At 42.0% G+C, this 24,389-nt stretch overlaps 2 protein-coding genes across 2 annotated transcripts; one reads left to right on the top strand and one right to left on the bottom strand.

Annotated features, from left to right (window-relative positions):
• palb2 (partner and localizer of BRCA2) lies at nt 1-13,791 on the bottom strand. Its single transcript, XM_002932453.5, has 14 exons — nt 13,581-13,791; nt 11,234-11,304; nt 11,093-11,152; nt 10,350-10,449; nt 8,106-9,890; nt 5,669-6,813; nt 5,163-5,243; nt 4,538-4,705; nt 3,918-4,003; nt 2,851-3,012; nt 2,171-2,287; nt 1,879-1,966; nt 1,637-1,785; nt 1-1,106 (listed from the first exon to the last, which is right to left on the bottom strand). Exons 2-14 carry the CDS (start codon nt 11,282-11,284, stop codon nt 845-847), a joined length of 4,254 nt encoding a protein of 1,417 aa, XP_002932499.4. The 5' UTR covers nt 11,285-11,304; nt 13,581-13,791; the 3' UTR covers nt 1-844.
• On the top strand, nt 13,724-19,766 carry dctn5 (dynactin subunit 5). The gene is given in 6 exon segments (NM_001011198.2): nt 13,724-13,787; nt 15,094-15,162; nt 15,865-15,983; nt 18,616-18,727; nt 18,990-19,092; nt 19,342-19,766. Coding segments are annotated over 6 exon segments (549 nt in total). The 5' UTR covers nt 13,724-13,739; the 3' UTR covers nt 19,440-19,766.
• Nucleotides 19,767-24,389: the final 4,623 nt, after the last annotated feature.

The following is a 24,389-nucleotide window of genomic DNA, read 5'->3' as shown; positions in this document are numbered from 1 at the left end:
TACAAAACACTTTAAGATACTTTAATGCAGCTATTTACAACAAAAATGTACATTTTCTTTACAAACCCCACAAATACAACACTACCAGTCAGTATAACTGGACCTGTCTTTGGTTTCTTTGGTAATTTAACCAATAACCAACCTTTAATTGCACAGCTTTGTTTTGTAGTGAGCTACTGGCTGCTGTCAGCTTAGTGGTTCGTTTTATCCAGACACTTATATACAGTTGGTCTAGAGGAGAAAAAAATATAATTGCACACTATAATACAAAGGTGTCCTTATTTTAAAAGAGTGTTGAACGCAGCCATACAGGGCTCTGTAACCTGAGCTGGAAGAAGTAATGATAGGGATATATATGTACATATAGATACTATATAGCGATCTTGCTCTCTCAGAAATAGGACATGCTGTTTTATGTCGGTTGAGGAAAAACTACATTTACAATACAATTATTAGAGTGCAAGAACAGTGCATTATAAAGGCCAGTTTACCTGATACAACCCAAACTGAAGGCAAGAGGCAAACTGGCACCAGTTTGGAGCATAAGTCTCATTTTCTATCTTGCCCCTTATTCTGCTAACTGGATTTCCTTCTGTGCCAATGGCAACTACCCATGGTCATATGATTAAATGCAGGAACACTGTTGCAGGGTGCCCCTGCCAGCCTGCAAAATACTGTTCCTTCATTTACTCCCTATGCTGAAGGTCTGGGGCATTCTCTGTTGTATACAACATATGATTAAATGATCCACTATTTCATCCAGCTACAGATTTCAGCAGTAAAGTCATTGGGCCTTGCTCATCTCCCATACAGCAATCTGTTTCTAGGCAGGACTTTTGAAATCTCAGCTGATTCCGTTTTTCTCAAACTCCTTAATTTTTTCTTTTGGGGCCAATCCTGTGTAAGAATAAATGTAGATAGTTCCATTTTTCTGCCCAGCCAGAACTTGTGACATGCTGTGGGTCCATCTTACCAAGGACCAGTGAATGTCCACATTGGTAATGAGAAGAGCAGAGCAATGACTTCTGGGTAAATCCCAGAATGCAACACTTCCACTGGTTAATACTGCGGCTGCATTGTGGCTAATGATATCACCTTCCAAATACCTTAAGGGAAAAATGGACAAAAATTCAAGAATGACATTTCATTTAGAGGAGTTATAATTGAAACACAGAAATTAATAATTTGAAACCAAAACAAAAAAATGCAGCCTCATTAACCATAGTATATTTTAAATTAATTATAATTTGTTGCACCGTCCCTAGAGAAAAGCAAAATGCATGGAAGATCAACCAGCCTAGAGTGGTAGTATACGAGCCCAGGGTGGTAGTATACGAGCCCAGGGTGGTAGTATACCAGCCCAGGGTGGTAGTATACCAGCCCAGGGTGGTAGTATACGAGCCCAGGGTGCTAGTATACGAGCCCAGGGTGCTAGTATACGAGAGAAAGGGAATCTGTTCAGTATATTGACTTTATGAGCTATGGGAAAACCCTGCCAAATGTTGGGCATCAAAGGGGTACTTGACCTGCAAAGGTCCAAAAACCACTGTAGGTTAATAAAGTAAATACAAAATATTGTTATGTATATTTACATAGTCTTAAAGTGTGCTCTGGATTTTCTATTGAAATCACTCACCTTCCATCCTGTCCTTCAGGCAGAGTATAAGACATAACGTGGGCACAACGCTCACTCTTAGGATTGGCTGCAATCAGTGTAAAAATGCATTTCCGTGCCGCCTCTAAGCTGTTGCTATAAGGACTGGCGAGGAGCAGGAAAAGCAAACCCTGAATTAAACATAAGCAGTACAGTCAGACAGTTAGAAATTTAACATGGCTGTGAGCAATAAACTAATGGCAGTAAAAATCAGGTCTGCTTACTGAGTCGGAATATGCACTTAAACAGGCTGAGTCACCGCAGAGTTCCCCTACATTTATGGTGCTTAGCAGCTGCCCTGTGGCACCATTCCTGCAGGTGAAGAGAAACAAACAAATGTTAAAGATAGATTATATATATATTATATATTTGTGCACATACATTGTGTAATATATACTTTGGTTGCAGAAGAACCTGTCGCCAACCAGTCACTGCTGCACTGCAACTCCCAGTACTCCTTGACAACCCAAGGCCTTAATCCAGTAAACATCTACGTAAACGCAGCTCACAACTTACCAAATAACCACTTTGTTATCGACAGTGGAGCCCACTACAGCATCCGCCTCTCCTTCCACTTCAGAAAAGGACAGGATACTTGCCTCCGGGGGCTGCAGTGTATGAGACCTCATGGTTCTGCAAAATACCAGGGTCAAACAGTAAATCAAAGGTACAAATCTCTAACCTTCCAAAAGGTAACTGGATGTTGGCAGCAGAAAAGCTCAAAAATTAGCTCTGCAGTGCTGGGGATCTTTATATTGATTTCAGCCAGGGAACTATCTGGAAGGAGTTTGTATGTTTGCCATTGTATGCATGGGTTTCCTCCTGTTCCTTCAGTTCCCTTCCACACTCCAAAAACATATGGAATGTTTATTTGGCTGATAAAACTGACCATAGTGTTAGGGACGTAACTTCTGTGGTCCAGCACTCCCCCCACTGAAAATAATTTCTGGCCCCCTTTGCACTAAATCATGGGTCACCGAAACCCCCCTGTACAAAATCAAGGGTGACTAACAAGGAAGCAGACCCTCCTGACTTCCTCGCTAGTTAGGCTACTGCATAGTGTGAATGTCATGGGAACCTTAGATTGTAAGCTCCACTGAAACATGCACATGATGTACTGTATAAGCTCTGTAAAGAGCGGAGGAATATAAATACATAAATAAAGGTGCCAGATAGCAAACCCATAGCATCCTCACCTTCCTTTCTCTGACAGCTGCAAAATTTCCACCTCTTGGTTTGGGCCCAGGCCACTGCTGCAGACCAGCCGAAGTTTGGACAAGCCCCGAGCTGTTTCTGTATGTCCGAGCTTCACCACTCGCTGCTCCCAGCTCAGACCTCTTGGACAGGAGAACAGAGCCCTGGAAAGATTAGACAGTAATATTCATACCACTGTAGAAAAGCTTTGCCAGAAAAGGGCTAAATAATAGCAAAATGTTGTCAGGATGCAGACTGGATGCTATTTATAACAGGCCAATACCAAACATTGCACTCAATGGTAAATTCAGCCAGGCCAGGACTGGGATTCAAAATAAGCTCTGATATTTCAAGTACACAGAGGCCCAAGCAGCCCCACAACAGCCCGTTAAATTGTGACTGTCTATGGCATCTTACAGCAGCCCCTCTGGCATTTGCCAAAACCCACAGATTGCCAGTCCAGTTGACTGGATCCAAGGCCAGTTTGGTCAAACATGTGGTAGGCAAAGTAACAATGAATCAATCATCTTGGCCAAGACTGAATGACCAGAATACTAAGGGCTTTAATCAGCATGGCCAGCCAATGGCTAGATATGGTTGCCTGCAGCCCAGATACAGCACTCCACCTACACTTGCTAGCATTATATAAAATGGTCATCGATTTAAAGAACAGCTGTACCCATTGTCCTAATTTCTAGGATGGTTGTATGGACTGTGGACATTGGCAATCACAAGCAATGTGGCTCACATTTATAGTAGTTTTATAGTAGTTATATGCTACTTAACTAGTGGTTCTATATGCTGGACACACAGTCATTCAGTTAATCAGGTTCTTTTGGAAAACATTTTTATGTAGAATTTAACTGTATATTCCTTTAAAAAGTATATAAGCAAAGCATATTTAAACATTCCTTCTTTACATATTAGTCTTTAGTGAAGCAATACGGAGTTGCTATACTGCTTATTGCAGCCAAGGCAATCTTTTACAGCTAATAGTGAGAATTAATTTGAAGCAATACAGAAGCCATAGAACACCTCGGACTGGAGACCAGAAGAGATTTGTACCTACCAGATCTCCAGAATCTCAAGGTTTCCCAAAGCCACACACATAATATTCTTCTCTCCTGGAAGAGGGAGTATCTGGATGACAGGCATCTGGAGTGAGGAAACAGTAAAGAGCTCTTAAGAAATGAAAGCACAGCCATAGCAGAGGAGCTAGAGGTCGGTGAGAAACCATATCAAATAAATATAACTTGTTGGTAGAGGTAACATCCACCTGACATCTTTTCTACTCATTGTTTGAGGTAAAAAACAGTTAGTGGTTGCCTATTTGTGACACTGCAAAATGATGGATCCGGTAGCTGGCACAATGCTACGGCCTTGCCTAGGCCTGATATCTCAATTACCAGAAGCCCAAACAGCCCCCCCACCAGCCCAATAAATAGTGACTGTCTATGGCATCTTACAGCAGCCCCTCTGGCATTTGCCAGAATTCACACATTGCCAGTATGGGCCTGGCACTGAATAAGGAATGAATTGCACTGGCGCTATTGTCGGATGTCCTTGCATTAACAGAATGCACCATACAAGTTGCACACTGTGTAACTGATATTCAATATCTGGCACGTGTTTTACTAAATGACTAAATGTGCCCTATTTCTATTGGCCCATGTAAACACATTCACAAACCTCAGTAAAGATCCAGCTGTGAGCAGCTTCCCACTGCCGCCCTGCACTGTGTGGTCTCCAGAGAGAGATGGCAGATTCACTGGCACCCACAATGCACATCTCTGTCCCAGAAGGAAACTCCCACTGTACTGAACAAAGGTCTATCATGCACTTCCCAAAGCAGCCATCCTGAAAAGGCAACACATCATGTTACATGTTATAACCAACTGGTTACAGGAGGTATTCTTTACATGTAGGGGTTTTTGGATAGAACTGCTAATCCACCTCAAACACCTTCTGTATCTAATACGGTTTCTGGACCTTAACCCTTCCACCATTTCTCTTAGACAAGCATATTTGTTGACCCTTGTTAATTTACTTAAATTCTCCCATTTGCTATAACAGAAAACAGGGAATTACTTTGTTTCCTATACAAACAATAATTTATTGCTTCAAGCACTCCTTTCTCTCAACCAGTTTTCTCTTGATCCCCTCACAGGCCTGGACTGGGATTCAAAATAGGCCCAGACATTTCGATTACAGAGAGGCCCTAACAACCTCCTCTCCAGCCCACTAAATACACACTGTCTATGTATATATATCCAAGCTTATGCCTAGGGTGCTGTTTAGTTTATAACTGCCCAACCTGTATCTGTGAGATGAGACGCAGGTGACCACCCTCAGATGTCCACAAAGGATTTTCATGCTGAGATCCACAAGATTGTTCCTGCCAGAAATTAGGAATTGGAATCAAAAGTCATCCAGCTACAGATCATTTACATGTATAACAAGGTGGGCATAACATTTTGAACATTATAGAATGGATAAAAGCATAAAGGTGACATGAATCACTGATCCATATGGAGTTGTGCACAGAATGGATTCTCTGTATAGATACAAACAGGGGCACTCCTTCCTTCCTGAATCAAAAGGCCCACACCTAATGGGCAAATGATTTGATAATAAATAGTTACAGATCCCCTAAAAGGAATATGAGAGAGATCAGTTAGAACCACCGTAGTACAACATGGCACTACATTTCCCCTAAACTCCCCCCACTTTGCAGCTGTCAATAAAACCACAGGCCTATTAAGGATTTTACAATTTACTAATTAGGCTACAATTCTTTGTACTTGTATAGAAAATGTTTACCGTGATAAATTCTTCTGCACAATTCTCTACATGATAGACTTCTTGCAGACTCTCCTTCATAAGTATGGGTTTCACATTTACTGCAGTGTCCCCGTACTGAGACAAGCTGCCTGAACCGGGTGCCAGTACAATGCATTGCTCTGCCTTACTCTCATTTACTTCTTTTTCGATGACCTCACCCAATCTCAGGCTTTTTAATTCATCCGCAGAACTTTGTGCTGGTAAGGTCTTATTTATGGTTGCTGTTGGTTTTTCCAATTTAGGACTGCATGGCGTAAGGACAGAGCCTCCCGGTGATGGAGCGGAAAGGGCAGCAGGCGTGGAACCCAAGAAAGGGAAGCCTGGAGTGCAAGAAGCCAGCTCAGTGTCATTTGATGTTTCTAGAGGCATGGAACACATTGAGGTTGCTAAAAGGACACTGCAGGGAACTTCTTTTAAAGGAAATTGTGGAGCAGATGATTTTATCTGGAACTCTGAAGATCCTGAAGCCCCCAACTCCTCACAAGGATGTAAGGAGAGTTTGATTTCACTGTTAGTCTGTGTCTTAAGATGTTTGGAAGGCAGTGGAGATGCATGAGGCACCGACTCATTACCAGTGGGTTTCACATCAACCTCACAAGGCCTGATGTCATCACTCCTTTTCTGTAAATGGTTTAGAACAGTTTCCTGACTTTTCCTGACCTGGGAGACTGGGGGCGGAAGTTCTACAGAATGTGCAGAATAAGCAACATGCTCTTGGCTTGGTGCATTTGGTATTTCAACACAAAGTATTGCTTTAGAGGCTGTTTTGTCAGGTGGCGCTGCATTAGATTTTCCATTGTATAAAGTGCATGCACTGGGTTTTATGGCAAGGACACTCGAATCTATGGTGGCCTGAAATGCAGTAGAATAATCTGTACCTGGCAGCGTTGTATTATCAGGTTTTGTTCTACCAGTTTCAGTAGTTGGTAGGGGGACAAAAGGTTCCAGTTGACTTAATGACTTCAGCTTTTGAAGCTTCAGGAAACCAAAATCATCATCAGGCAAATGGAAATCTTTAATTTCTAAACAAGACAATAGCTTTTCCAGGCTCATTCTGCTGCTCAGAGCAGGGAATGGAGAAGATGGAGTAAGGCATGATCTCTGCCTCTCTGATTTCTGGTTATCTAAAACGGTCAGGAAAAAAAGTGTTACTTTAAGGGTTCACCTGGAAAACAAATGTAATCTTCACAACACGGTACAGGGCCCTGTCAGCAGGGCCCTGTACTGAGCACCACAGTAAATCTGTTTAAGTACAGAGCTGATGAGCCAAATGCACTCAGAAAAGGAACACTGCCCAAATGACACACTGCTGTGGTATATGTGCACAGAGGACACAGAAACCTACCTATCTGGCACCAGTGAAGCAATGCCATGAATATAGGTCTCTCAAAGATTCATGTCAGAGTTCTTCTTAATAGAGATTATGGTGATGTTTGCCTTTGTCTGCATCTGTGCTGTATTGCTCCTGTTGTGGCCAGGTATCATACTGGCACCTACTGACTGAACAGCAGAAGCAAATAACAGCCGAAACTTCACCACTAGGCAAACTCAGCTGTGAGTACACATGCAGTAGGTCAGAAGCTTATGTCACACTGGTTATTAAGCAAACCACAAGTCAGTATATGCAGCTCTAGACACAAAGGTTGGAATTTTTGCATGTAGGGATGACAGCATCTTTTAAAGCAATAGAATGAATGTGCAGACTTTTGCCCTCATGATAGAAAATATTCTTATCTTAAAAAGCCTGTGAATGTTTCGCTTCCTACGCTCCCACCTGCTCCTTCTTGTGTGTGCCCTGACAGTACAGTGTCGGTCTGCATGCAGACATACTAAGTGGATTTCAGCACAAAAATACATACTTTCCTGTTTCCCCACTGATAACCACTCTGTGTGTCTGCACACATGCTGACGCTGTGCCTATCAGTGCAGATACAGGAAGAAGCGGATGGGCGTGCATTGGCTTTTTTCTGCCTGCGAGAAAACGCAGACAGAGAAAAGCAGATGCAAAGCCGTGTGTGCCATTAGCTTAATGCACTGTCTATACTTGTCTGTACCTGGAACAAACTGAAACACCTTAGAGTAGAACTTTCCATACTATAAATGCTTTCTAGACCTTAAGGGTATTCCAGCAAGCCCAGCCTCAAGGCCCATAAGGCTGAGTTTAGTGATAAGCATTTATTTCCAATCCAGGAGATTTTGAGACAATAGAAGCATAAATGATACGACAATTTTTATTCAATAATCTGTAATTCCAGAAGGGCCCAAAGCAGATGCTGGACATCACAGCGGAACTTCAACCCAAAAGTCTGTTTTAAAGACCCAACACTCTGGTCTAAGCAACACATCATTAATAAAAGAATACTTGATTTTGATTAATATAGACTTGCGGATTTTAAGAAAATGGAAAGAAGCCTACCTGTAAACTCAATGCTTCGTTTCAGCTTATTTTGGTTAATGGAGCCATTATCAAAGTCATCCATGTCATCTGGTAAGGAATAATGAAAAAGACTGGCAGAGTTTCTTGATCTTAGATTGTATTTACTTTTCTGGTCAGAATTGGGCAGGATGTAGATTTGTTCAGAATTCAAACCTTCTGTCACATGTGGCTGTTCTGTTCTGTAAGGGGCAAACAAATGGGCAGAATGAGGATCCAACCTGGGGGTTGTCTGTTCCTCGCAATTCTCTTTTTCGCTTTGTGAACCATTAGAAATTGGGCTAGCGACTGCATCAGGTTCCAACAAGGAGGATCTCTTCCTAACATCATGTGAGGAGGATACCTGAGGTAATTCGAGCTTTGGACTGGAGTATCTTCCCCTCCCCCTTCGGCCCCGATTTGCTCCATGTTTATTGCTGTTAGGAGTCTGGTGGCTGAGTGGTGTTAAACACAAAGCATTAGATATAAATTCTGATGCAAAGCAAGCCATTGGGGATGGAGATGTGTAAATGCTTCCCTCTTCTCCGCTTACTCTCCTTGACCTTGGTTTTCCTCGTGACCCTCTCCTGCTGGTACCAAGCTGGCTGTGAATAATGGCATCAAGGTCCACTTTTCTTTGGCAGTTAGACATGCGACGTGTTGTCCTCACATAGTATTCAACAGGGAATAGAAGTCCCTCCACAAGAGTACAAGAGTTCAGTGGGTTGTTGTCCTCCCCTGTGTTAGTGGTTGTATCTTGGACATTGTTTATTTGGTTTAAAAGATTCTGTTCATCTGAACACAAGGGAGTAGGTATGTGTGGAGTAGAATGTGTGTGCCCCTGTTGTAGTGTAAGCCCAAGATCGCAACTTGTCTGGTCCTTCTGAGCCAATGTATTGTTTTGTTCCATGTAAGAAGACAATGACAGTTCCCTTGATGTCTCTATATCGGCAGGTGGGGGTTCTGTTTTGTCTTTCTGACGAGACCGTAATGGACTGGTTGTTTTGTCAATATTAGGACTTAGACAAAGTGGGGGTGTCCTTGTTTTCTCTGTATTAGGAGATAAAGAGGGTTCTCTTGGCTTGTCTGTACATAGAAGCAATGAGGATTTCCTTATTTTGCCCAAGCAAGGAGACAACAAGGGTTCCTTTATGTTTTCCAAGCCAGGAGTCATGGGTGGCTCTTGCATTTTCCCTATAGTGACTTCAGTGAATCCTGACTTAACCTGTATCTTGTTGTCAAGGCATTGTTCTCTGGTAACTGGAGAAGCATCCACATTCCCCCCCAAAAAATCTGTAATATTCCCAGTGTCCAGTGCTGCAGTGTTCAAATTCTCTGTGCCAAAATCAGGACCGACAGAGAAATCATGCAGGTTCACATGATTTTGGTCCATGGGATGTTTTGCACTCTTTTTAAAAACTGGCAACCCGCAATCACTCCTATCCATCACTTTACCCTGTAATCCATCTGTATCTTTCAGTGTATCACTGAACAAGGAGCCATCAGAAAGAGACTGATCTGCAGAACAGCGCCTCTTTGTTGATCTCCTTAACTTCAATCTGCTTCTCTGAATTGTGGTGTCAAACGCTTGCCCCATATCCTGGGGCTTTTCTGTGCCATCGAGCTCCTGCCCGCTACTTCCACTCACAGAACAACATGGGGAGCTGCCTTCAGCACAAAGGATTTCTGGCTCGAAGTTAAATGTAACACATGGTTTTCTCTCTGTGTCTGGTCTGGTTGATTTACTTTGTAAATCTGCATCATTGCTTGCGATGCTGCTTTGTGATCCTGGAGAAAAAAAAATCACAAATATATGAAATGCCTGAAAGCTAGCAAGTTGGAAGATTGGAATGTTAAATCAATCTTTAGTTATTAGCCCAGAAATTCAGTCTCTAACACATGGTACATTTAACACAATGAATTAACCCATAGTGACCAAAGATATTTTTTTATTCTGTCTGCAGTGCTCTGACCAAAGCGGACTGCTGATTGGGCAATATCCAGCAAAGTACAACAAACTATAGCAGAGTTAATATGTAAGGGCTGCAAGCTGCTAGAGCTATATGCATTACTCCTGCTGGTGATGCACCATGGCAGATCTGCAAAGAAATGGAAAAATATTACCATTAACATTAGTTTAGCATGCAGGGTTGTGTGCAATAGAAGTTATAACCATGCCTATCTATCCCTGCGCTCACTGTATTTTAGCTACCATCTCCCTTTATCAGATGCAGCTTTATGTGGCACCTCTGTTACCAGGTCCGGCTCCTTCTTGGCTAAGCAAATGGTTCTGCTCTGCAATGGTCTTTTGCACATGTGTTTTCACCCGCTCGGCCCTCTGGGATCGCTGTTAAAGAGTATACATTGGTTAGCAGTTAGGGTATACAAAGCAACCTGTGCCATATTTTGATTATTTTAGAAAAATAAGTCAAGGGGTAAAATAAGCAACAGATTTCCATTGGTTACATTTGTTGTGGTGTCTGTATTTTAATGGGGTAGGTAGCAGGAAGAAATATTCTTAAAGTCTTTAATAACTTTCCCTGCACCCGCATCTATTAGACTCCAAAGGCTAAAAGGCCACAACACATGTGAGCAATAAAAGCAGCCATAAGGAATAAAATACTGATAACATGGCATAAAAACAGCTTAAAACAGGCTACTCTGGCTTAAGCTTAAGTCAGTCTGCTCAGCTTAGCGGACAGGATTCATAGCCTGATATAGCTCTAACTTTAGTAATTATAGGATGAGGTTGTATTAGTAGCACAATATATTGAGATAATGTACTCTGTACTGTAATTTATAAAGACATTTAAAGTCACAGAATTCCAAGAAGTCTTTCAATATGCTCATATTCTACAAAGCACAAGTTTAGTCACTCACGTGACACAAAGGATATCACTAAGCACTGTTTCTAAGAATATAATTAACAGGATCGTCTTAGGTCTAGTCTATTATATGATTACATTACTCCTTCAAAGGCTTATACTCACCCGCAAACGGTTAAATGTTCTCTTGTATTCCTTCTTTAACAAGCAAAGCCTTTCTTTTATCTGAAAAAAAGAAAATACTAACTACGGTAATAAAAACTAAAACAACAACACAACAATAAACTTAATATGAACTGAAAATACCTTCTCTTTCTCTTCTGACGTGAGGGATTTAGCACCCACTGCATCTTCCATGGTTGGAGAGACATCTATAGCTGTTATAAAATTAACGGAAAAACATGGTTCAGACAGTCAATAGTTGCTTGCAGTGGCTCTGAAATTAGCTATTCTTTTTGTAATACAGACATTGGATCCCTTATCTGGAAGCCCATTATCCAGAAAGCTCCAAATTATGGGAAGGCTGCCTACCATAGGTGCTATTCTAAGCAAATGATTCTTTTTTTCTCTGTAATAACAAAACAGTACCTTGCACTTGATGTAACTAAACTGCATGAATTCATATTGGAGGCCAAACAATCCTACTAGGTTTATTTAATGTTAAATAATTTTTAGCAAACTTGAGGTACAGAGAGCCAAATTACAAAAGATCCCTTATCTGGGAAATCCCAGGTCCTAAGCAGTCAGGATAACAGATCCTGTACCTGTGCAGTTAACAAGATGCTTAAAGGGCCAGTACAAAAAAAGTAAAAATAAAATGATTCTAAATAGCAAAAGTCCTAGTTTTTACAATAAATCAGGGGTGGGCAAACTATGGCCCATGGGCCACGTCCGGCCTGTTGGTCTTTTTAATCCGGCCCGCCAAGGATTGGTGTGTCTCGCTTTTCCTAACAGAGACTGCAGTATTCCGGTATTAAATGAGACACAAGTGCTTTATATAAAATCCTTTAATATTCTTTGGTATCATGGGCTCTTTTCAAATTATACCCTACATTAAAGAAATTATTATTATTTTACAATTCCCTCAGGCAGAAGAGTAACAGGTATCATTCAGCACTTCTGGCAAAGGGAAATACTGCACAGTTTGTGCAGGATAAAGAAAAGCTGGAGCGAGTTTACAGCGCAGTGCCAGGGAGCAGAGCTCAACCCTGTGTCCTTGTATTTAAGCAGCAAAGTAGGGGGTGGGTGTTGGAGAGGCGCATATGAATCATCATTCGCCCCCCAACTTGTGTGTCATTCAGGTGTGCTTGTTAGGGGTGCAGCAGAGCTGGCAGTAAGTACAGGGCTGTCTTGCACCTGGTAGTGCTAAACCCTGCACTTGGTTTTGTACCCCTCAGTACTCTCGCACTTGTAGCCATACGGAAACAAGCCCCTTGGTGACTCAGGATCCATAACAGTCCTGACACATTACAGGTAGGAGGCCCTGTAATCAAATTCATCTTTAAGGGCTCCGGCACACGGAGAGATTAGTCGCCCGCGACAAAACTCCCTGTTTGCGGGCAAACTAATCTCCCCGGATTGCCATCCCACCGGCGAAAAATGTAAAGCACCGGTGGGATGGCATACGTGGCGCTGCGATTTCAGTGAAATAGCACCACCGCGTATGCCATCCCACCGGCGATTTACATTTTCGCCAGTGGGATGCCATTTCGGGGAGATTAGTCGCCCGAGGCACAGATTTGTTGCGGGTGACTAATCTCTCCGTGTGCCAGAGCCCTAAAGGAAACTGCGGATTTTTTCACAACCAAAGTAATTTTAATGGAGACATATTGGATAAATGGGGAAAAAAACCCTAATTTTGTAGACAATTATGAATAATATACGGTGCTGGTTTCACTTTGGGTTAAAAATTAATCCTATCTCTAAAAATTGCCCCTTTATTGGAGCTCCCTATAGATCCTATCAGTTCTCTGTCCATGTTTCAAATAAAGGGTGGGCGTGTCCTAACGGTCCCTGCCAGAAGCACAGTAGGAGGGGGAGAGCCAATCACAGCCCTGCACTCACACAAGCAAAGTCAGGCTTCAGTTCCCTATCAGGTCAGCCTAGCTGCTGATTGGTTCCTATCCTACAGTGCAGGGTACGGAGGGCCCCCCAGCTCATCCAGAGAATTCAGCCAGCAGGAAGTGGAACAGATGGGCGGGGCTAGTGGGGTTTTGGGGGAATTTCTCAAAAAATCAGCCTGAAACACAACTTTTTTAAGCACAATCCTTCTATATCTAGAGGAGTATAATTCCCTGGTACATTCTTCATTTTTATATCCTATAAAAATGAAGAACCTACATACCAATTTACATTCATTAAAAAATGGCAAGATCATTTGTAGTGCTAAAGTAACTCTGATTGTATATTCTCTGCACTGCTGGATCTGACTCTATGGGACTCTGCAGCTGCTGCATTGTTTCAAGAGTCAAACAGGGAAAAAGGATAAACAAATGCTGCTTCAGTTTGTAACTACTCTTGCCAATACCTTTTAGACTGCGTAATAATGACTAGTGGAAAGTTGCTTAGTATTACATTTTCTTTCAATGTACACAAACAGCTTAGGGGAGGCGCTTCCCTTTCAAAAAATACTCTGCACATAAGTTGCACTTACATGTAACTGTGCCCAGTTCTCCAGGTACAAGCCCTCTAGGTATCCATTGCAGCCTTAGCTGAGGGAAAGTTTTGGCCGCACTTTGTGACAGGAGATCATGTGACCTCACTGCGCCTGTCTCTCCCCGCGCACCGGAAGTGACGCCGGAGCGAAGGGACCATGGAGCTGAGTGAGCTTCTGTATAACAAGTCCGAATATATAGAGACCGTAAGTTGACAGTGATGAAAATTCAGCTACTTCACTATATGGCAGTGAATGGGATGTGCTAACGCTCTATATATTGGCTGTGGTTATTCTTTCCGCCCAGGCAGGGCAGGGTAGGGCTGGGTGGGTACCGAGGGTGTGTGCTCATAATCCCCTGTATCCCAGATGAGGAGGGTTGTATTCATCTTGTAGCTCTTAAGCTGTAGCTAACCCATAAAAATGCTGCAGGTTGGGAATGGGAACACCTATACTTGGGCATCCCACCCCCAAGCTTCCCTGCAATAGGAGAAAGGTTGGTCCATGTCATTCTACAACTTGGCCACTAGGAGGCGTTCTTTAATATTCTGCTAACCCTTTTGAAATAAAAAATAACAAAAGTGGTATAAAGGTGATACCTTTATTGGCTAACTAAGATAATCATAGCAAGCTTTCAGAACATTTTAGTTTCTTTTTCAAGCTGATTGAAAAAGGAACTAAAAAAAAAAAAAAAAGGAACTAAAATGTTCTGAAAACTTGCTATGATTATCTTAGTTAGCCAATAAAGGTATCACCTTTATACCACTTTTGTTATTTTTTAACTCAAAAGGGTTACCCTGTAAACATTTTTGACTGGCTAGCATGGTACATCACCTTTTCCTGCATATTCTGCTAAAGAAATGTCTCTATACTTTGACAGCACAACTCGTCTGAAAGCTGCACAAGCAAGGATAACTCGGCAGAATCCCCTACACCAGTAAATAGTCTGGGTGTTTATATCAAAATCAAGTAAACTTATAGCTAGGTTTTAGCTTGTGGTTGGAATGGATCGGATCAGCCATTTTTGACTGCGATTGTTTACTAATCAGTTATGAACTGTGCAATTAAGCCCCTATGTTCATAAATATGCCCCACAGGCAACCTTTAAAGAAATTGTATAAAAGTTGCATTGGAGATAATGTTAGGGACCTTAGATTGTAAGCTCCCATGGGGCAGGGACTGATGTCAATTATGTACACTCCATGTAAAGCACTACAGAATTACATTAACATTTATTTATAAAGCGTCAACATATTCCGCAGCGCTGTACAATAAGTGGGTTTCATACATTGGACATACAGAGTAACATATAAAGCAATCAATAACCGATACAAGAGGTGAAGGGGGCCCTGCCCAAAAGAGCTTACAATCTACAAGACAGAATATGTCCGCAATATATTAATAAAGGATAATGATAATAACTCAATGACTGTAGTGGTGCAGGGTGGTGCAAGAACAATTGCATTATCTGGCATGGCTGCAAGCCATCTGATTTCTTTATATTTTATTGCAGGCATCTGGGAATAAAGTGAGCCGTCAGTCTGTCCTGTGTGGCAGCCAGAATATTGTACTTAATGGGAAGGTAGGTACTTGGACTCTTGGGTTCCTTATTGTGGTGAAATCACTACTGTGGAGGAATGAGACCTTTAGGTACATCCATGTAGGGGTTATGGCACATAGGTTTAGATAATCACTACAGTGACTGAGTACCTCCATCAGCTCCACCAAGCAACCACAAGCATTTTCATAGATCAGTGGTGACCCCCTTCCACCTCCCACTAATATGGGGGTACCTGACCTGCTGTAGAACCCTAAACATTTTTTAGAGAGGTGCATTTCAATGAATGGTTCAGGCCAGCCTGTTATCCCCTAAAAGGATGCTAGGGAAGGAAATGGCATTGGTTAGAGAGACAATGTATATTAAAGAGACAGTATAATCTAAAGATAACATTTCTGTCTGTGTCCGAAGACAATGTGTAGTGTCTAGTAAAGCAGAGTATATTAGTCACTATCACTTATATTTATGGGAAGAAACCAGTATACAGGTGAAATTCTCAGGCAGCAGCAAACCTAATTAGAAACTACCATTCCCAGCATTACTTAAGCTGGTATATGAATGCTGGGAATTTCAGTTCATGAGGGGTGCCACTGTAACTTATCAGTAGTATACAGTACAGCAGTAAATCAAGGAGGAGGGAGAAACAGCAGTGCAGTTAAGGGCCAATAAACATGAGTTTTACAGGGTTTCCACAGCAAACTCTCACTTTTTGTTCTCCTCTTACAGACAATTGTTATGAACGACTGTATTATACGAGGTGATTTGGCAAACGTTCGAGTGGGGCGTCACTGTGTCATCAAAAGCCGCAGTGTGATCAGGCCTCCGTTTAAGAAATTTAGCAAAGGGTGAGTTGACTATGATCTGAATTACAAGGATCATAGTGCTGGGCATTTGCTCGTATTGCACTTGCCCCAACATTGCCAGGTGGCTTAGTGCTGGCAAAGGGCATTTTTAGTGGAAAACAATATTTTTTGCCCTATCAAAATGCGGGATTTATTAGCCCAGACCTCCAGTGGGTGAAACAAGTTTTAATCACTTACCTCTTATCACCTCCTGGGGTAGGAGATAGTTGATTACTATTATTATTGAGTCACTTTATGTTTCCTTCTCCTTTCATTAAATTAAATCTTAGCCACATATTTTGATAAGTCTGCCCCTCAGTGGCCAATAGCTTTGTTTTCCTGGCTTTGTTAACCAATGAGTATTTATTCCCCAAGAAAATCCTGCCAAGTATAATACTTTTATAAGATACTACAGAATATGCTGGCTGTATATACCATAAAGGTTAATCAGAGATAATTGGTTAATATAAAGTTTGTTTAACCTGGGGAAACTGTAACTATAATAAAACTATTCAGGTGTAGTGGGTGTTTAATAAATCTGAGTGAAGTGTTCTTTTATACCATTGTGAATGGGTTTGTAAGCAACCTAATTTTCTGTTTTCCCAGTTGTAACCATACTAATTTCCCCTGTAACACTCCTGCATTCATGGTTGCCTTGCCACACCTCAGATCCACCCTAGCCTTCCCCTTGCATAAGAAACCACACCTCTACCTAGTTTGTCTGGGCCCCATAATTCCTCAGGGCACATTAAAGACCTACCTGGCCCCCCAGGCTTGGACTGCCAGTCTGTGGATTCTGGCACATGCCATAGGGGCTGCTGTAAGTGAGGCCACTGGCAGCAATATCCAAGGGGTTGGTGAACAACATGTTGCTTGTGAGCCACTATTTGGGGATCAGTGGGAAATCAATTGGAAACACTCTGCTGACACTGCTGGCTTCTGCTGACAGTGTTAGGCCATGTTCTTCCTGAGTTCACCATGGGGGGCAAAACACCTTAGGGGTCATTTACTGTGACCCTGGATGCAAGCAGTAAAGGTCACAAAACCATGCCCCTTAGGGCCATTCAAAAAGCACTTGCATCCAGAGAATGGCTGCGCTAGGTGCAGAATAAAGCATTGGTAAGCACTGCTCAGCACTGTTTTAACCCCTGCCATAGGGCAAGAGGTAAGTACAGCACCATGCAAATACAGCACTGCCAAAAATAGGCAACTATGTATTCATGGGGCACTTACAATTGAGAAAAGTGCAGGGCAATGTGCAGAAAACAAAACCTGGGGGCTAGCAGTCAATTTTCTGTATTTTGTGCCCTGCACTTGGTAAATTGCCCCACTTGTGTGCAATTTGATGAAAATGTAAATTGTCCTTTTTGCCATGCAATGGGTTAAAGCAGTGATTGTGGAACCTTTTGGGTTCAAGCACGTCTCTAGGACAACAAAAACATTTTAACCCCAAATCTAACCCTAAATCTACAATATCTAGGAGAGCAAATAGGCATAGTCCCCAAATGTGACCCTACCTGGTCTTTAGAGTGACCACCTTCCCTCTGTCTTCAGCACTGCCACAGTTTGGGAACCACTGGGTTAAAGGCATACTGTGCAATCTGTTTTATAACCATATTGCATTAGTTCTTGGACACCTGCTGTCCTAGTATTCAAGTTACATTGTGTTAATCTTGGTGCTGCTGCCGATTGCCATAATTACTGAAATTACAGCCAGCGATTGAATAAGTTTATTTATGTAACAAATAAGTACATGTTGTGAGGCCCCTGGCTTATGTGAAGCTGATATGTTGTCATTGCACTGTATGTTCTCGTACAATCAGACAAAAAATGTCTTTGGAGCTAGGTTAGCAAGTGGGCCGAAAATGAAGGCCTATTGTCCAGATAATTATACTGGGGAGCTAAACTGGGTTGGAGTGTACACGTGCTGAGAACTCATGCTGTACAGCAGATTCATGTGATATTAATACACATGACAGCTAGCTAGTTGCAGTTTGTTAAAGGGAAACAATCATCAAAATATAATCTTTATTTCTTACCATGGGAGGTCAGAACCAAATAGACACTCACTGATGGAGCACCGTTAGCAATTTAATGATACTAGGGAAGTGAACCCCAACCCATGGCTCGCAAGCAAAATGTAGCTCAACACCCTCTTTGATATTGCTCCTTCTGGCTTGGGGTCATAAAAACACAAGCATACTGGCAAATACAGCCTCCTGCAGGCTGGTCATATGGGGCCAAATAGCCAATCACAGCCCTTATTTGTCAATCACTAGGAACCTTTTTTCATGTTTGTGTGGTGGTTCCCTGACACATTTTACATTTGAATGTGGCACAGGGATAAAAAGAAAGTTTGGGGTCCCCTAGACCCTTAGGATAAGGCTTCTGCCACACGTGGGTGTGGGTGTTGGCCTGTGGATACATGCAGTGTTATGCAGTTCCGTGCCATAATCCACTTTGTGCGACTGCACCAGGGTCAACACAATGGCTTCTAGTGTAGGCACATAAAGAAGCTTTAAGGAGCTGCATTTATCCACAGGCTGCCTCGTGTGGCAGTAGCCTAATGGAACACAGCTTGTTTAGACAGGGGCTTAATATGTTGCCATTTGTTTACTATTATTTCTCTTTGCAGTGTGGCGTTCTTTCCTTTACACATCGGCGACCATGTTTTCATCGAAGAGGACTGTGTGGTTAATGCAGCGCAGATTGGCTCATATGTACACATAGGAAAGAACTGTGTGATTGTGAGTATTGTGCAAAAAGGTAAAGCTGTGTTGGGTGTTTCATTGCAACAACTTGGGGACCATAATAATTGGGCAATTTGCCCTCCTGTTTGAGGTGATAGTTGGGCAACCCGCATAGTTTCCCAGTATCGCCAGTGGTAAGCGATGCTGCATTGTGGGCATTGTATGCACCCCCTGTTCCATAATCTTTTGGTGAAAAAACGTACACATTGAGTAGTATATACTCTTATCAACACTGTTGATGAATTATTTCTTATTGCAGGGCCGTAGATGTGTCTTAAAAGATTGCTGTAAGATTCTGGACAATACTGTTTTACCTCCAGAGACTGTGGTTCCTCCCTTCACGGTGTTTGCTGGATGTCCGGGTAAGTCAGCATACAAACCCAATATGATTTGTGGGTTGGTAAAGCATTACAGACACTGAAAGGCTTTACGCCACACTGTTGACTTTACTACGTGATTGGCCAAACTGTTCCAGGTGAATTATTATTTGCCCAGAGTGCCTTGTGTCTCAACGAGTGATACCAGTGCATATAGGGGGTTATGTAATAAAAGGGGGTTCATCTCAGAGACCAAATCATTTTTTTGTCTATTTTGCTTCTCTGTTTCATTAGGTCTGTTTTCTGGAGAGCTCCCAGAATGCACACAAGACCTCATGATTGACGTGACCAAGAATTACTACCAGAAGTTCCTACCCCTGACACAAATTTAGAAGTCTCTTCTCATGGCTTGAGCTTTCTCCTTTTTTTTTTAATTTGTTAATGTATATATGTTATGTGCATCCAATAGATTAACAGTGTATGAAATTGTCTCCCTCTAGCTATGTAACACTATATATTTATTAATGCCCTTACTTACTCCCTCTCACCTATTCGATACTCTGTTATCAACTGTATTGAACCTGAAGAGCCCCAGCTTGGACATTTGTTATGATAATCCCGGCTGCGAGTGCCTTAGGAAACCCATGCGCAATGCTCCACTGCCCTCCTAGCATTGCCAGTGCTGCACTTTTCATTAAAACGAATAATGGCATTCACTATACAGTTTTTACTGATTCTCTTTTATTCTCTTTTATACACTGGGTAAGATGCGCTCCACTCCACTGCCTGTAATGTAATGGACATGCAGCTATGTTCCATCTTTTGTGTTCTGTTAACTTCTAACCATTGACTGTGTCCAGTAATTTGCTTTAAAGGGTTCATACACCTTCCCTACATCTCATGCCTTGGAACCATTTCAGTATGGATCTGTTTGCTTTTGTAGACAGCCTAAAATGCAAAAATGTCTCCCAACACGCACTGCTGGGACCTGCTATTACTCTATTATGGCTGGAGGCAGGTGAGTGTGTGTCAGCTTCTACAAATCCACATCACTGTCTTCAGCTCTGTTTTTACTAAATGAACACCTATGGCCAAACTAGAGACATTATACAGAACACTGCTATTTGTGGATGTGTAGGCTATTTAAATAGACTTAGCAGGAGTACCCGCAATGGTGTCTTGGGATCTCCATTACTGACACCCTTGCCTGCCTGTAAACACAAGAATAATGCTGCAGTAATTGTGGATTTTGGGGTTGAGCAGCAGCACTTCTTGTTTTTGATAGTGGGAAGGGACCCACTGGGTATGTATAATTTATAAAGCACTATTAAGTTACAGTCTAACAATATTTACAAGTATACACATGAACAGGTCTGGGTTCAAAATGGGTATTGGCATTTCAAGGCCCAAACAGCCCCCACCAGCCCATTAAATAGTGACTGCCTATGGCACCTTACAGCAGCCCGTCTGGCATTTGCCAGAACCCACAGATTGCCAGTCTGGGCCAGCAAATAGAGGGTAAACCGACTGTAAATAATAAAGTGGTAGGAGATTCAGTAGGAAGGAGGTCCCTGCCCAGTAGAGCTTACAATCTGGCCATAAGTTTTCTGTGGCCTGTTGATATTTAATACTGTGCTTCTGATTTTCTTGTTAATCCATCGGGGGAAAGAGAGATGCCATTCCATTGTCCCTTGTCGCTGACTATTTCTATAATACTATAGGGCAGATTTACTAAAACTCTAACATTTCTCGTTTTTTTTCTTTTTAAAAATTCAAATAAACTCATTTCCATGAATGTCTGGCATTTACTCAAAAGTCTGAACTAAAAAAGTATGCGCAGTATCAGAAATGTCACGAAACTGCGACTTTTTTGTAATTGCAAATGGAATACTCAATTTATTGTGGAAATACATAGCACTATATATTTTACGGTTGCCTTTATCTCCATCCTGTCTTTTGGTGGCAGCAGTACCTTACCCTGCATGATAAGAAGGAAGACCCTTTCTTACACCAGAGCACCCTTGTTCTGAATAAATAATAGTCTTACTGGCTTGCAGAAAAGTACTTCCTAGAATGAGTAGGAATAGAGTTCAAGCCATTTCTCTGCAGTGATGCTGGCGCTTGCATATTTACCAGCCACACTGAGCCTTTCCCGGCACTGAATAACAAGCATGTTTTACCTGGAGATGATTTATACTTTATAAATGACTTCCCTGTGTGGGGGTGTGTGGCACCGCAATGACAAAACATTCTTATCGCTAAATGTCAGCCTTATTTTTTTTGCTTTTCTGGACACAGGTTGATCATGCACAAATATAATAATTTCCAGCTGCGGTTCATGAAGCCTGCCAGTGGAGTAAAAACCACCTCTGTTCAGCCAGACCCTGACTGGGATTCAGAATAGGCCCTGGCATTTTAAATACACAGAGGCCCAAACAGCCCCCACCAGCCCAATAAATAGTGACTGACTGTGGCATCTTACAGCAGCCCCTCTGTCATTTGCCAGAACCCATAGATTGCCAGTCCGGGCCTGGTCTCGGCATAAGAAATCATCTACATAACTTTTATGTTATAGAATGTCCTATTCCTAGAAACTTTGCTATTGGTCTTTTTAGGTATTTGCCTACTTATCTAGCTGTTCCCAGCTTTCAAATGCGGGTCCCTGACCCAAGCAGGCAAAAAACAATTGCTCTTTGAGGCTACGAGTTTATTGATATTGTTACTTTTAATTATCTTATTATTCAGTCCCTCTCCTACTTTTATTTCAATGTCTCATTCAAGCCACTGCCTGGTTGCTATGGAAAACAAGATCCTAGAAGCCAAATAGCTGCTAAAATACCAAACTGGAGAGCTTTTGAACAAAAAGCTAATTAACTGAAAAACCATACAAAATTGTAATTTAAAGGTGAACTAGCCCTTTAAAGATGTGCATCTTCGTAACAGGACTGTAGGAAGTGTGTCTGTACCTTTTCACTATGCAGGTAAATTAGGTAGTCCTCATTGAAAACATAACTCAAGAATGCCAATAGGGTTCCAGGCAGCCCACGGGTCCCTCTATTCAATTGTACGGGAACTGATTCTGGGTTGGGTGGCATTTTAATCTGCCACAAGTTGCTGTGATCATATCCCTATATGTGTGAAGCTGGCCATACAGGTACAATGATCTGGACTGACATCCATGTAAAATAGATATTGGTCAGTTTGTTGATGGGGAAGGATTGAATCCACCGTAGGCCAGTGCATGGTGCATGGTGCATCAACACTCCAACTGTTGGCCTGAACCAATGTTACAATGCAAAGGTGCCCATACCATATGGCCCCTCATTGGAATCATATGTGATTGTCCCAAGTATGGTCACCTTAATGGAACAGTTAAGTGTAAAAATGAAACTGGGTAACATTTGGGTTACATTTGTAATATAGTTAGACATCTGCCCACTCCAGCCTTTATAGGTTACATTTTTGGCTAACTAACTATGTTGAAAACATTTTTTATTTTGCGCAGTCTATCTGTTTTACCCAGTTTCATTTTTACACTGAACAATTCCTTTAAAGGGGTGTTAAACCCTGCTGCACTGCTCTGCTCAACCAAATTTGTCTCTGTTGTTGCTGGACTACAAATCCCAGAACAATGTAATATATAATGAAAATTGAGGCATGCTGGGAACTGTAGTCCAGCAACATCAGGGTTATATACTTAAATCAATATTGCACAATATTGTATTATAATATAATGACTTTTTTCCGTATCTAGCTTCTGTAGGTAACTAGGGGGCGCAGTGGGACAGGGTTGGGTTTACAACCCCTTAAATATGTTTCTATAGAGATTGTTCCACGTGTATGTAATTACCCCAGCAGCCAGAAAACTTGATTAGCACTGATTAAAAGGATATTAAAGGTTTCCATTATGCACTCGTGAATTAATATTGTCACAGAAGTTCATGGTGACATTCAGTATCCTTATAATATACAGCAGCTAATAGATCTTTGCTGATGAGCGCTGACGTGGGAGCCACTTTCTGGTAATGTTCCACAATAAATACAATCCATGAGGCATAGCAAAGGCTACATCATTATGTGGGGACACGGTGACGCACCTCTCTGGTACCTATGCAAGTGTCCCTGAGCCCGGCAGCTTCATTATCTCATCTCTGGTTACTTTGTGATACTTGCAGGCTTCATATTGCTGAGAAGGAGTCTCATGAATATAAAAGGCTTCAGGTTAAATTGATGAATAACCAACGGCCTATAAATAGGCAGGATCAGTGGCCACCTTTCCTGTAAGGGCTGCCATAGCCTTTCACTGGGAAGTGTCTTGCTCTCATTTTATTCAGTACTACACAAACAGTAGGGTGCCTGCTGCCCTCAAGTCTTTCTGGGCCATTTGGAGACAACTTCAGTGTTTATTGGTAATTTTAATCTAAATGAGCGTCAATGGAAACTACTATTGGGGTATGGGGGGCTGTCGAGAGGGCAGCTAAGTCGAGATTTACCCCACTAGACTCTTTCAAATTATAACACCATTGAAATTTGGTCAAATTAGGTACCTGTATTTATATAGGTGCTAGAGGGCCTGTGCCTAGGAGAGCAGCTTAAGGGACCCAAAATAGAGCCCTGGCCACGTCAGGGTACTATTTACATCTGGTCATGTTTTTCATATCCAAGCCCTCCTATCATGGTTGCATCTCATGAGATAAGTGTCTCCTGACAAAGGGACAGGTCTCATAGGGCTTAACCCACCCCTGCCATTAGTTTATATAGGAGAGAGACTGCCAAGGCCAAAGCATTGGTTTAATAGGCTTATCTTCCCCTGCTTGTGCTTGAGAGACTGCCCAAGCCAACACCCGTGGTGGATTAAGCCTTTTGAAACCAGTTCCTAGGTCAGGATACACTTATCCCAAGAAATTCAACCATGCAGGGAGGTGCCAATATACTGGAGGTAAATATTTAAGACCACCATTACCTTGACATGAGGTGGGCGCTTGTCTATTTTATGGGTAGAATCTTCTAACTAAAAGCTCCTGTTTTTAAAAGTATATACTTTTTCATAGATACTAAACTCCTAGTTTTATGGGACAAAAGAATGGGCACTGATTGATCATCTTTCTTTCATGTGTTTGAAGCCTGGCACAGGCACTGCATGATCTCACTACTGAACCTTCTTATTGTTTGTTTTGCAATTGTTTTCCAAGAAAGGGAGCTTTAGACCTTCACTAAACTCTTCCATTTGATCCCTCAATCTCCAGAGGAGTCCCTCTTAAATATAGAGGCAATGGGATTGGCCAGTGTGAATCATCCCTGCTAGCGGTACATTGGCCATCTCACTAGTCATGGGAAGGGTA

This window comes from Xenopus tropicalis, chromosome 9 (assembly GCF_000004195.4).
Source record: "Xenopus tropicalis strain Nigerian chromosome 9, UCB_Xtro_10.0, whole genome shotgun sequence".
Taxonomy (NCBI): domain Eukaryota; kingdom Metazoa; phylum Chordata; class Amphibia; order Anura; family Pipidae; genus Xenopus; species Xenopus tropicalis.
This window is presented reverse-complemented; position numbering and strand designations above follow the sequence as displayed.

Bases quoted from the DNA above. Each gene is read 5' to 3' on its own strand.
- palb2 (XM_002932453.5), bottom strand. From the start codon at position 11,284: ATGGAAGATGCAGTGGGTGCTAAATCCCTCACGTCAGAAGAGAAAGAG. The intron at 11,153-11,233 runs GTATTTTCAGTT...TCTTTTTTTCAG, and splicing joins CGTCAGAAGAGAAAGAGAAG to ATAAAAGAAAGGCTTTGCTT. The intron at 1,967-2,170 runs GTAAGTTGTGAG...CTTCACCTGCAG, and splicing joins GATAACAAAGTGGTTATTTG to GAATGGTGCCACAGGGCAGC.